General features: G+C 37.6%; 1 protein-coding gene across 4 annotated transcripts in view; it reads left to right on the forward strand.

Moving 5' to 3' along the window:
* ksr1a (kinase suppressor of ras 1a) overlaps window positions 1-13,014 on the forward strand; it is a 54,827-nt gene extending 41,813 nt beyond the window's left edge. For 2 of the 4 annotated variants that reach the window (XM_079650301.1, XM_079650298.1), the window contains exons 11-20: window positions 354-395; window positions 708-756; window positions 1,075-1,138; window positions 1,982-2,257; window positions 5,090-5,286; window positions 6,212-6,308; window positions 6,594-6,727; window positions 7,057-7,188; window positions 7,284-7,419; window positions 8,391-13,014. In XM_079650301.1, coding sequence (XP_079506427.1) covers window positions 354-395; window positions 708-756; window positions 1,075-1,138; window positions 1,982-2,257; window positions 5,090-5,286; window positions 6,212-6,308; window positions 6,594-6,727; window positions 7,057-7,188; window positions 7,284-7,419; window positions 8,391-8,543 — 1,280 coding nt within the window. In that variant the 3' untranslated portion in view covers window positions 8,544-13,014. The remainder of the gene's footprint in view (window positions 1-353; window positions 396-707; window positions 757-1,074; window positions 1,139-1,981; window positions 2,258-5,089; window positions 5,287-6,211; window positions 6,309-6,593; window positions 6,728-7,056; window positions 7,189-7,283; window positions 7,420-8,390) is intronic. The other 2 variants (XM_079650299.1, XM_079650300.1) reach the window with 2 other exon arrangements.
* The last annotated feature ends 1,358 nt before the right edge of the window (window positions 13,015-14,372 follow it).

A 14,372-nucleotide genomic window follows, 5' to 3' on the forward strand; every position in this document is an offset into this window, starting at 1 on the left:
TTTTCCTTTGATTTTATTCAGGAAAACATGGCAAAAATGTCAGTTTTTTTATAGCTGTTGACAATATTTTCTTATATACATTTCTTCTGTAATAACCTTTGACTCTTAATATGTCCGCAAATTGAAACAAGGGGTTATTTATTTAAACATTTCAGAAAACACCTTATACAACGGGATAGTTTCCTGATGATAGCCGTTAGTTAAAATGTTGTTCCTACTCAACTGTAGTGTCTCGTTTAAACACTGAAGAATGCTCTTCATTTGACAAAGTCTGTTAATCCAAAGCTTCTCTAACCAAAGGTCTCTCTCCCTGCCATGCTTGTCGGTCTTCCCTCTCTTTGTCTGTGCAAAAGCTGCCTGTTACTTTCAGCACAGACAGCAGTTTATCTTCCCCGGTGAGTTGATGGTCCTAAAGTGTCACACTGCACTGTGATTCTCCTTCTTCAGATCACATTACCCCGTAGATCTTCTCTCTGTATTCTGCATGTTTTCTTTTAAACTTGTAGCACAGTATCCATCTTCACTGCATGTTGACTCTTAACAGCCTTTTGACACCATCTGCTGGTGGAATGGGGATATTGCATGAGCAGTGATATTCACTATGTTGTGGAGCATGAATCTTTCTCTGAGGAAAAGGGAGTAAACATGAGAAAAGATAACATTGTTGCCCCTTAATTCCTCCTAAACGTGGTTATTTCTCTTTACAGATGTCTCCAGTCCTGCTCATTTGCACCCTGATGTCCTCCGAGACACTGTGTAAGATAATCATATAATTTTTGTATTTATTCATTTAAAAGAGACAACGGACATGAATTAATATAACCACTTGAGTCCATCATGTAAATGTGCCAGATTAAGCAATGAAGACTGAAACATATATAAAAGCAAATAAGCCTATGGAAAAAAAACACATGAGCAAAGTTCAAACACATACACAAATTACACAGATGAAGGCTAATAGACACAGACAATTAGCCCCTATTCCAGGTCATTAAAAGTTCACTCAGCAAAAACACAATCATTCGTTACTTTTTGTATGGATTCCCCCTTTAATATCAGTTCTCTGTGTCACAGCAGTGAGATAGAGCCAGCAGCGGACGACATACGATCTGAGCTGGTAGAAGATGCGGATGAAGAGGTAACGTTCAAAACACTGATCATCTTTGTAATCCACAATCCACATATTCATTTGTATCTATTATTCCAGTGTTTTTTCAGTATTTTATCTGATTCTGTTTAATCTAAATATATTTTGCTTATTCACGCACCATCTTGTCTATAGCACGAGTATATAGTGTATCGTATGATATATTGTTGGAGAAGCCTGAAACTCTTTGTCAAAACTGGAGCTATGGTGCATTTGCCATACAATGCCTTTGGACGTGTTGTAAATGTATTTGAACAAACAACCGCTTTAATTCTGGTTTTATTGTCTGATAGTCTTTTCACCATATCGTGAGAGAGGAACATGTTCAAATCAGCTGTTTAATACAAAGAGAGATGAAGGGTCCATTTTACTTCTACAATTTGTGTTGCAGAGCCCTGATATTAATACATCAGTTCATACTTTCCATATTAATATCATACCTAGATTGATCACAAACATCTATTTGTTTTCATATTTAGAAACGAGCACTGATATTGCAACTGCTGATATTTTTGTTGAGGATCTCAGAATCAGAATGCCTTTATTCGTCCCACAGAGGGGAAATGTACATCTGTTACAGCAGAAAAGGGCCTAAGAGAGCTTAATGTAAACTAAGAAGCATGCATAACAAAAAATGAAAATTACACAATTTGCTAAATATACATCTGTACCGAACTGATCTGTAAAATACTGCAATGATTAATATAGAATAATGTTTTTGTTTGCCTTTACTGATTATCGCGCTAGCTGTGATTTTGATATTGCACTCGTCCATATTGCAATTTTGAAAAAAAGTCGTTTAATTACGCAGCCCTAATCACCATTGTCTCACAGGAAGGAGAAGAGGAAATTGAAGTCGAAGATGAAGGCCCTGAAGAGGAAGAGGATAACGAGGAAGAAGAGGATGAGAATGAAGGGGAGGACGATGAAGAAGACATCAGGATGAACATGGGATCGGACGGAGAGTGTGACGAGCTGGACGACTTGCCCAGCTCCCGGGGGAACCAATGGAAGAGCCCCATCGGCCGCAAGGCCAGCCAGACCAGCGTCTACCTGCAGGAGTGGGACATCCCCTTCGAACAGCTGGACCTCGGGGAACTCATAGGAAAGGTGAGGAATTGGACCCAGATGTTAAAGGTCACCTATTAGGCAAAATCCTCTTCTTCATTTCTTTTATACATCATGCATGCAAATTAGTCTCTTTACGGCACCTCCCGCTTTTTTAACGTTGATTTGGGTGACTTGTGTAATTCGTGGAGAACCGAAGAGTTTTCGTTTTGGGGGGGCGGCTGTGTTTGTAGTTGTAAGCCCAGTGGCGATCTGTTGTTATTAGCATCTGGTTAGCTAGCTATGCTAACGAATATAAAGAGCTTTTTCTACAACCAGGTGGAAGAGAGCTCTCTCCTGACAGATTGAGAGGCTCAAATAACCTCAGCTCAGTGAGGTTAAGGCACACCTTGCTATGATGTTATAAAAAAATAAGAGACTAAATGAAAAACAGGTATCAAATACAATGTGACAGTAACAAAAAAGTTGTTAAAAATAACAAGAATACAGTTTAAAAGGGGAGTGATTTGTAAAATATCCATAAAGAAAAAGAAATCTGCTTACAGTTCTGTTTCATATGGATGTTGAGAGATGTATTCATAGATATCTACCTGACACATCAACATGTGTCCCCTCTGTTTAAAGACATTCTGAAAGTTTCAGAAAAAAAGGTTCTCTCTCTTTTTGTCCTGATCCATTTATATTAAAACCTGTCTGAAAATGAGCTGATCAGATTTTGGCCACTTAATGATGTCATTTATTGGCTTGTGTAACCATTAGCCAATAACCAACCAAGGTAAACCCCCCCCCCCCCACACCAGTCGATCGCGGGGAGATTCCCAGTCGATCGATCGTGAGATGTGTCTAAAAATAGAACAACAATATTCTGTTTTATCGTTGATGTCCTATAACATAATCTTCCTGTGCCAGAATAATGTACCGTAATTTTCGGACTATAAAGCGCACCTGAACATGAGCCGCAGCAGCGGCATACCACTCTCGGTTCCACTTTTACTTTTGCGTGCTACCTGTCTCACTCTTTTCCGGCCTCCAGCTTTTCCTGCTGGAACCCGCCGCTTAAAGGTGGGGGTCCGCGGACCGGCCATAGAGCCCATAGAGTTAAAGGTGTTGGCCGTTAGCTGTAAAAATCCATAGATTAGCCGCACCGTTATATAAGCCGCAGCGTCGAAAAATGGGGAAAAAGGCGCGGCTTATAGTCCGAAAATTACGGTACTTGAACGCATCAAAGCTTTGTGATTGGCGTGACACCATGTGTTGGGGCGTGGCTGGTGGGCAGTGGGCACTAGTTCGCTGACGTTGTCCGTGGCAACAGGAGTGACAGTCCGCACACACACAAGACCGCAATTATGGTAGAAGCAAAAAAGCCCAAAATATATCATTTTCACTCCGAGTTGGAGGATAATTATTTTTGTATCTATTCCAATTCAAAGTCCATCTGTCTCATCTGCAATGCGAGCGTGGCTTTATCGAAGAAGGGTAATTTAGGAGCGGCATTTCAAAACAGTGCACAAACGCTACGAGACGGAATTCCCTCCTAATTCTGCCCTACGCTCCCAAAAGGGGAGGGACCTGAAAGGACAGCTAAATGCACAGCAGTCCATTTTCACCAGGCCCAACAACAAGAGCAAGGCTGCTACCATCGCATCTTATCGTGTCAGTCACGTTCTTGCGAAACACATGAAGTCTTTCAAAGACGGCAAAGTTGTGAAAGAAGCATTCCTGGAGGCTGCCAGCGTGCTTTTGGGGGACAGTAAAAATAACAGTAGCATTTCAACAGGTTTTTGATATAATAAAAACTCAAGTTAGATACCGTCATTAATCAGCTGTAAGTTTTAGTTTGTTTCAACTTATTCATTATAATTATTGTACAAAATGGTATAAGAATGCAAACATTAAGATCTGTTCCGTTTAAATTGACTATAGTCTATTATCAATTCAGGTTAAGAAACTAGTGTTGCTTGCATCCTATTTTAAAGGCATTTCTTTTTATACTAAAATGCAAAAAATAAAAAGGGTTTGATTTTATTAATTTTGTCTTTTTTATTGCACTTTGGCAGCAGATTCCTGCGTAGCTTCAGATCTGAGTTGTCTTATTAGTAAGCCTCATTTATACTTTTGTAGCAACACTATTTTTATATAATGGCAAAGAAAGGGTTCAGAGTCTTTTCTTTTTTTCCTGTGTCATATGTGGCAGCACTGTTCAATGTTTCTTGAAAACATTACCCACTGTAGTATGTGACGTGTGAATAAACTCCAACTCTGTATCAACAACACTGTTGTGTAACTTCAGTTAAATACTTGTATGTGTGTAGATTAGAAAGAGGTAAGATAAAGGATCTGCAGTATTTCATGGAGTATTAATCGTACAAAGGTCAGTGTTATACAAGTAGAAGTTTGTACTTGGTAGTAGGCTGTCAGTAATGGCTACGCCTCTCTATTTGGACTGGTAGATCTCGGCAGACTGGCAACTTTAAAAGTAGCTCTCGGTTCAAAAAAGGTTGGGCACCCCTGCTCTAAAGTAACAGAAAGAGAATTAACAATTTTGAAACAGGGCTGAAACAGAGGGGTTTATGGGATGCTACAATGATCCGTTTGGTATTTCGAGCCAAACACTTCAGAGACATGTTTTGTATATATCAGAGACCTATAATATATTGATGAAAAACAGCATAATAGGGGACCTTTAAAGGGTAATTGAAAGGTTAAAAACTCTGCCTCTACGGCGTCTTTCTAACAGGTTGCCCATCTCTGTCACTTTTAGATGAGACTCCGTGGGAATTGTAGTCTTTTATACTCCGTTGACTACAGACCTCTCGATTAGGTGGCCTTTCTTATAAAAACCAAATAGTGGCTCTAACATGCTTTGTTGTTCAGGGCCGCTGGGGCAAAGTGCACAAAGGGCGGTGGCACGGAGAGGTGGCCATCCGGTTGCTGGAGATCGACGGGAACAACCAGGACCATCTGAAGCTCTTCAAGAAGGAGGTGATGAACTACAGACAGACCCGGCACGAGAATGTTGTCCTCTTCATGGGGGCCTGCATGGCCCCCCCCCACCTGGCCATCATCACGAGGTGAGAGCAGGATCGAACGCACCTCTAAGATGATTTTAACCCAAGAGCTTGGTATCAATATCCAACGACCATATATAATTGTTGCCTATCCTCATCTTTAAAACTCACTTTTATTTTGAACATGGGGGCATCTGTCTTAAAAGTGCTCTTCCTTCCCTAAAAATGCTTACACATGAGATACTGTATGTGGCCTTTAATAGTAGAGATGATATAAATGCAACTGATGTGTTTAATGTATGATGCTGTCTGCAAGGTTGGGGGAGTTGTAAAAAAAAAAGTAATCAGTAACCTAATCTGAGTATCAATTAAAAAAGTAATGTGACCTGATTACTTTGTTAATTTTGGATTACCTCAATATAAAATGCAAATAGATACAAGAGAAAATAAATATCTATAAGATGTTGAAATGTATTGTGTAACAAAAAAATGTAACCCTAGAAAAGAAGAAACCAAGATATTTAGGATCAGAAATTATTTTATTTATAGGAAATCCTGCCTTTCATGAAGCACATTCAGGCAGTAGCCTCTACACCAACACTGAAATACATGAGCACGTACTACAGTTTTAAAAAGCAGAAATAAAATCTGAGCTGATAGAAAATGATCAGTTTTAGTTTAATACACACAGTTAAGCTCACACACTACTAAAGAACCAAAGAAAGTGAAAAGCATAAAGCAGATTCAGGCAGTACGAGTATAGATTCACACAACAGCTTACAAAGAATAAATACAATCTGATCCTTTTACAACAAACACTTTATGCTCTTTTTAGCTATTTAATTAGTATATTAGGGTAAACATTGTGATATGGGCAAATGTGATATCATTGTCCAAATAATTGATCTAATATTGTATTGTGATTTTACCCCTACCGAATAAACGTTTCTTATTTTAAATTGAATCTTTTCTTCTTCTTTTTCCACAGTTTCTGCAAAGGGAGAACACTGTATTCAGTTGTTCGAGACACTAAAAACACTTTGGATATTAATAAGACCAGACAAATTGCTCAGGAGATTGTAAAGGTAATGTTTCTTCTATATCTATTATCAGAACACATATTGATGCATTTGTAATCATTTAAGCACAACAAATGTCAAAGCCACATTTGATGTCCACAAGCAGCTAAATATTTTCATTCACAGAAACAGGATATAAATCCGTATATAAAGCCAAATATGTTAAACTGCTGATTGATGTATGGTTTATGTTTCATTTTAAAAGAGCATGTTGTCTGCATTAAAAAGCCATTCCGCAGAAAAATAGGACTATAATAATCATTTATAACTGTCGTTTGTCTTCCAACGCAGGGAATGGGCTATCTGCACGCTAAAGGCATTGTTCACAAAGACTTGAAGTCAAAGAACGTTTTTCATGACACCAATAAAGTCATAATCACTGACTTCGGGCTGTTTGGGATCTCTGGAGTGGTTCAGGAGGGGAGGTAAGAAACTCTAGAGGCCTTAAAAACACAAAGTGACACCGAGAGCTCTTCACACCGCACTGCCATTACCTGGAGAGATGCAGTGATTTGTAATCATTCCTGAGTCCTGCAGGCAGTTCACTTGAAAGCTACTCTTTTTCTCCTGATTGTAAAATCGGAGAAGAAAAGAAACACTCCCTTTGCTTCATGAATAGCTTTTGTACACAGGAATTGGAGGTGGACTACATTTAGTTAATGTATTTTCCACTCTATTTAATGATCAGATTTTCCACTCCATTTGATTTGTTTCTGACAAATGTGTACCCATTTTTTCCCCGTTTTTTTCCCAGGCGTGAGAACAAACTCAAACTTCCACATGGCTGGATTTGTTACCTCGCCCCGGAGATTGTGCGCAGGATGAGCCCGGGTAACAACGAGGACCAACTTCCTTTTTCCACCTCGGCAGATGTGTACGCCTTTGGGTGAGTTCTGCACACTCCTGTCACACCTGCGTCTGTCTGAGAGCTTACGGGACAGATGAATCATTCTTCTTCATTTCCCCCCTCCCTCCTTTCAGCACCATTTGGTACGAGCTTCAAGCAAGGGATTGGCCAATCACCAACCAGCATGTGGAAGCTACCATCTGGCAGGTGGGCAGCGGAGAGGGCATTAAGAAGGTCCTGGCAGAAATTAGCCTCGGCAAGGAGGTTTCTGTGAGTACAAACATAAACTGTGACACTGAGACAGGTTCATGATTATTCTGCTTATATCAGTCACCTGTGCCCTGGTGATGCAGAAAGATGTGGATGTTGGTAAAAACGTTTAAGATCTATCATCATCATCATCTGTTTTTGGAAGGGAATTCCTTTTAAATTTGGCAAAATGTTCAACTTAAACAGATAACATTTTCAAAGGTCAAAGTCACAGTGACCGGTCACAAAACACGTCATACCTCAATCATTCATTCTCTTATTGCAAACAAAATTCACACAACTATCTAATAGTTTCAAATTATCAAGTGATGACATTTTAAACAGACATGGATATATCTAATTCAACTTGACTGGTCCGAGGCATACAACCATTAGGTGGAAATCCGACTTTTTTAAATGCATTTGGTGCAAAACAAAACCGTACCAACTTTACATTGAAAACAATAATGGGAGAAGTCACTTCAATGTGTAAAAGGGGAAAATATGAAAGAAAAAAGGGGCAATATATAAATTATTGTTATAGAAGTATCTTAACAGATGCATTTAAACGTCAATCAATGTATCATCAATTATGATCTAGTATGAATCAATCTAACATTATAATTTACCAAGGCTTGCCCACATATTATCTCTGACCCCACCCATGTCCTAAATAGTTCATATGAATTATTGCCATCAAATCGGAGATACAGAGTCCCACGATTTAATCAAGTTAGACTGAAGCACTCTATTGTTCACCAGTACCTTATCTTAACATGTTGTTTTTAGTGATTGTAATGTTCCTTTATAGAGATCTGTTTCTGGGTTTCCAGTCTAATAATTTGTCCTTGTTGACGTTGCATATAAGGTTTCTATCTGAATGTCAGACTTGGTCTGAAAATAAAGTATCATGGTATCATATGGTATGGTCCAGAGCCACAGAGTGTGTGTCCTTCAGCGGGGGCATCTTCTCAAAGTGTTCTGTGTCTCAGGAGATCCTGTCTGCCTGCTGGGCGTACGACCTGAGGGACCGCCCCCCCTTCACCCAGCTGGCCGACATGCTGGAGAAGCTGCCCAAACTCAACCGCCGGCTCTCACACCCCGGACACTTCTGGAAGTCTGCAGAGTACGTATCCAACAATTAAGGACGATGAGAAGAGACTAGAAGTGTGAAACCAGAAAATATATCTCACATATTCGTATATCTTCTGTTTGCTTGTGGTACATTGGCTCCTCAGTGATGAGCCTTAGGGTTAACGGTTAGGGTTACACAGTCTTATTCTGTAAATAACATCAGTTACATAGGTTTGAAATCATGTATAATTCCTTTTTAACCTCGCTCTCTAGTGAAATGTGAACATTGTGGTTTAAATATGTCAATGTGAATTGTAAAGTTTGATTTATTTACTGTCACACACTGTGGGACTCCTGATTGTCACTTGAGGGAAAAGTGTTGCATTATTATTTCTCACATGTTGTCATCATATATGTGTGTGTTAATCCTGTAATTTGCTGCACCAGCTATTTCACTTTAATGTACGCATTCAATTACAACTTTACATCATGTTTCCCACTGGTTTTCCACTTCTTATTTATGATTTACTTTCTCACGCTAATCATTTTCTACTTCGAGTCTACCATTTTAAAAACATTTTTAAAACCAGCAGTGAAGGCTTCACTATCAATCCTAGTTAAATTCCAGTTTTGATTAGCTGTATGATGGGAGAAATACAAGCTTGTTTTCTTTGCGATGTGAAAATAAATATAGCTTTTCATGCACTGGTCAATATTGGCTTATTGTAGTTGCATAACGTATTGTTTTTTGGAAAGAATACATCCAAAAACACATTTTATGGAAATATTTTGACTAAGATGTTACTCAAATTAAACCAGCTTTTTTAACATCTTGTGATTATATTTCTGTTCTGGAAAAACATGAAAATGTGAACATATTCAACAAGATAATAGGTCATTTCAATATTTAAAACTTCAGTAAACTTGAATGTAAAAATGTTATTTACCGGTAGTGTCCCCTTAAGAGAAATACAAACTACTTAACTTAAATCTTCATAAAATGATGAAGTGATTCTTTAAAAAACTGTAACAGCTAGCTTTTTACGAAGTATAATCCCTTAACTAATCTGTGTGTATGTAATATCCTGCTGCTTTACAATGATGCTTTCTGCACTGTATCACTTTCACTAACCGTCTAACGTTGTTTCCCTTTGCTCTTTTCTCTCTTTTATTATTTTGTTCTCTCTCTTTTAATTGTTGTATTTCTCTTTTCTTCTCCAGGTTGTAGCAGTCACCCTGAAACATAAGCAATGCAAAACAAAGCCTGGGTCTGCCTTGCATGCTCCTGTATCCTTAACTCTAACAGGATTGATTAAAGCAATTGCCCGAAAACAGACTCCGCTTTCCACTAACCCGCAGTCTTATCTTCCATGTCTAACCGTTTTTTCTCATCGGGGGGGAAGAGAGGACCGGTGGAGCGAGATGGGGGGGGGACACACAGCTGTTGTCCTTCACGCTTTCCCTCCCCCCCCCTTCTTTTGTCTAATATCTCTTTGCTCTATGATGTTGTTCCGGGACTCTGAATAACTGGCTTCTGGTGTCTGTGCTGACTGACTGCTGTGCCTGCTCACCTTCTCTGTGCTGCTGTGATGTGGTTGTTCTCACATGGCCTCCTTTTACCCTCTGAAACACACGCACGCACGCGCACGCACGCAACATTAAAAGGACCCTACTATAAAATGGACCACTTCATTTATCAGTGTTTCACCCCCTCGAGGGATTTACACTTGCAGGCTGAGTGATGTTCTCAAAGCCTCACTATCTCACTTTTTATTAGTGAGACCATCACCAGCCAATGAGGACATAGACAAAGTACGTTTTTTTGTGTTTTGTTCGGTTTGGAATAATCATATTTGCAGTGTTTTCTTTGGTAACACTTTTTACTTAGCTACTTCTACAATGCATTATAAACTTACTTCCAATTCGTTACAAGCTGCTTAAATCACTGTTTAATAATAGTTTTAAGCACTTGTAGATTTCCGTAAGGCTTTATAACAATAGTATTAACATGTAAAGCATTTTTTAATGACTTAGAAGGTCATGTATCAGCAATACGTTATATAATTGTTTCTCGCTGATTGTGTTTTTGTACCAGTGTATTATATATATTTTCTTTGTAATACATTTTAAAAATGTTATAAGGAATATTAATCTTTTTATAATGCATTATAATTGTTGATAATGCATTAAAATGTGATTTATTTTTATTTTTATTTGATCACATTTATTTAGAATGTGTAAAACAATAATACAAAAATGTAACATGAGAATTATTATATAATACAAAAAATAAGCAGTGTCAAATTGATATACCACTTAATTACACATCTGAAAAGGGGTGGGAAGAAGTTTACACTTATTTAATCCCACCCCTTCTCCCAAAAACTAAATTATTAACATATATAGATATGTTTTTTTGTTTTTTTTAAAGAAATTTAAAAAATGTGTGATTAAAAGTTGGTCTCACTAATTTTAGAGTTATAGGAGGATATAATACATTCGGAGCTGCTTTAAGTTAAAATAAGTAATAATAGTTTGCTTTAAGAACATTTTTTATGTCCCACACAATATACATCAGCCGGTACCTTGGCTTGATGAAAATCCTTTACATTTACAATAATTAAGTATATAATTCATGGCACAATTCAAATGGAATTAAAACCAGCATGTTGATTTGGATCTGCTCCGAAATGTGAGGGATTCCTCACTGTCCCCCGAGAGGCAAAGTCCCTCCCCTTCCGGGGACCTCCATGGGACCTTATTTCGGAAAAAGTATGTATTGAAGTCAATGGGGAGAGAAAACGTATCTCTCGATCCAGTTTGAATTGTGCCACGAATTACACATATGATGTTTGTCAATCTTCAAAAATCATTTCCATGTCAAAAGTCACAGTTTGTCGTAAAACTGTCATGGTGGCTCTTACGAACGGACTAACTCCCCTTTTGTGTATGTACAGCTCTCAACATGGCCAGACTTGGAGTGATTTTCACCTCTTTTAATACTTTGCGCTTCATTCTGAAAGAAAGAAGTGAAGTATGCCAACGTGACGGCCGTCTTGGTGTGTGGTGCGGGACGGGACATGTAGTTCTTTGAGCGGTTTCACACAAAAAAGTGTTACTTCACAGTTTTACGACACATTTTAATTTGTTTGACTTGCAAAATGATCTTTTACATTGACAAACATCATATGTGTAATTCGTGGCACAATTCAAACGGGATCGAAAGATAATCTTTCTCTCTCCATTGACTTCAATACATACTTTTTCCGAAATAAGGTCCCATAGAGCTCCCCCGGAAAGGGAGGGACTTTGCCTCTCTATAACCTTTAACAAGATGTTGTGACAATCAGGCTTGTTGTTTCTCTGTAGTTTTGCTGTCAGGCAAACAAACAACCGAACCCAGCTGGAAACATGATCTAAAATGTCCAAGTGACCAGAAATTATTAATTATTATGAAACTTGACCTTAGAAGTCATTATGAAATGTTTTATTTGAAGTGATATTTGTTGTTAAAAATTATATTTTTGTATATTTATGAAAACTTATAACTATGAGTATATAGTGGTATAAGCAGTTTTTAAAGTATTAGAAGTATGTTTATAATGCATTAAGGAAATGGGCATCATGGAAAGTGCTTCCTTTTCTTTCTTTTTTATCTTCAAGAGGGTCTCAGAGAGTTGGACAGTGTGATATGCTCACTTGTATGTTGTCATTTTTGGAGTATAACCTGGTAAGTTCACTGTTATTTGGATGCATTTGAAAACGGGGCACTGATGAGGAATTCTGTTTCCGGAAATGAAAAGACACAAGGGAAATATTCCTTTCATAATTCCTAATCCACATGAGAATAGAATAATGCTGGCTTTTTGTGATAAATGACTTTTTTAATAATATCATCCATTGAAGTGTAAAGTGCACCCTATACAAATATGGCTTAAGAAAGATCCTTCTTCAAGAAGTTGAGTGATTTCATTCTCTGCGCAAAGGAAAAAATGAATCGGGAACCTGGCGCAGAAGTGTCCTATATCTTCCCAGAACATGACCTCTTGTGCGCGCTTGTGTATGCTCTTTGTGATTGCAGGCTTCAGGTCGCCTGCTGGAATTGATTTGGTCTGTGTGTGTCTGTGTGTGCGTGCAAGTGTGACTAAGGTGAGCTTATTGTGTTGAATTCCGTAGGGTTAATTTTGTGGAAGACTGCATTAAATGTTGTGTTGCAAATCCAATGGTATGTAATGTACATACATTATTTAATGTACAGCAAATGAACATGTTTCTTCTAATATTTGTAAAAACATTTTATATGTAAAATATATCACAATGTTTTGGAATAGGTACTGCTATGGCTACTACAGATGTAAATATATTTATATTTTTTTCATGTATATAATACTGTATAAAAGCTGTACATTTTTTTTAGAATGGGCCTACATGTTTTTTTATGTTATTGTAAAAATTCATATTTTTGTATTGCATGTGACTACCATTCTGTACACACAGTTTCTGTTTTCATCCAATAAAGACAATAAAATGAGGGTTGTCATGTAACAATACAGTGAACTTTGTTTTTATTTTACTCAAATACAATGTATTTCATTTGACTATTTTCAATTTATACTGTATAATTGACAGATCCTAAAACTAACTTTAGTTTTCTAGGCTTACTTTAAAAAATGAGATGACTAAATACATTACATTGTTAGATTTTACATTTATGTACTTGGTGTTTACAGCGTATACAGATTAATTATACAAAGTAATCCTTAGCTTGTACTGAGATCTCACTCAGGAAACGCATATGATTGAAAATGTGCCATAACATATGATAATGATTGGTGAGTTGATGTTAGAACAAACAGGGTTTATAAAAGACAAACCAGGAAAGTGATGGAATTGTATCTAATTTCCCAGTATTGGAAAAGTCATAGAATAAGCGCAAATGCTTGAAAGCATTTAGTCAGGAAATACATTCTCACAGTAATCTTCTTCACCTTCAAACTGTGACGTAATGCAGCTTTAATATGTGTCGATCACCACATAGGATTCTTCATTTTCTCCCTTCTCCTTTCATACATTTCAGCTAGCTGAAACTATATTTGTATAGATTCTAAAAATGATATGTTTGGATAATGCCATGCATTATAACATCATTAATTTTGTATTATGTATGCTATTGTTACCACATTTTGAAGACTTGAGAACTGAGTAAAGAAAACATTTACTCAAACAATTGGTTCTATTTTCCCTTGTGCATGAAAGCCATTGCCAGACTGATATACAGTAAGTGTTGTAAAGCTGCTTTAGGTATTATGCTATGCCTGTACTGTATATGAAGTGAACATGAACATAACAACATATTGGAATAGGTTTCTGTATAGTTTTTATATCATAATTAACATTTAGAGTAAAGTATATGGTCCTGTTTGTGTTCTTTTAGGTTGTGAGTGGAGGATCTGTGAAAAAAGAATGTCAGAGTTGTTAGACTAGGACAGAGATGAACATATGGATTCAAAGCATAGGCTACCTCATTTACAATAATTAAACATTTAAAAAAACAATAATTTGGGCACTTTAGAAAGATCATTAGTGTTGTGTATTGTAGGCGAGTGAAAGCAGGCTGGTTGTTGTCTTGGGAGAATGAAAAGCCTCCACTCAGAATGTGTAGGAAGAAGAGCATGCGTAATATGAGCACACCCGGCGGTGGGTGTTATCTGCCCGATGGTCCTGCAAGAAAGAAAGGATTGTCTAACTTCTCTTTCAATTTGTAATTATGCTTAACCTTGGAGCTCATTTGAGTATTTTATAGAAGCTTTTATCATCTGTGTCATGTTCAAAATCCCAGTTCGCCTCTAGGTGGCATAAAGACCCAACAGAAAGCATAGTCAATTTGAGTCTCGACATTC

Source organism: Notothenia rossii, assembly GCF_949606895.1.
Source record: "Notothenia rossii genome assembly, chromosome: 9".
In the NCBI taxonomy this organism is placed as follows: domain Eukaryota; kingdom Metazoa; phylum Chordata; class Actinopteri; order Perciformes; family Nototheniidae; genus Notothenia; species Notothenia rossii.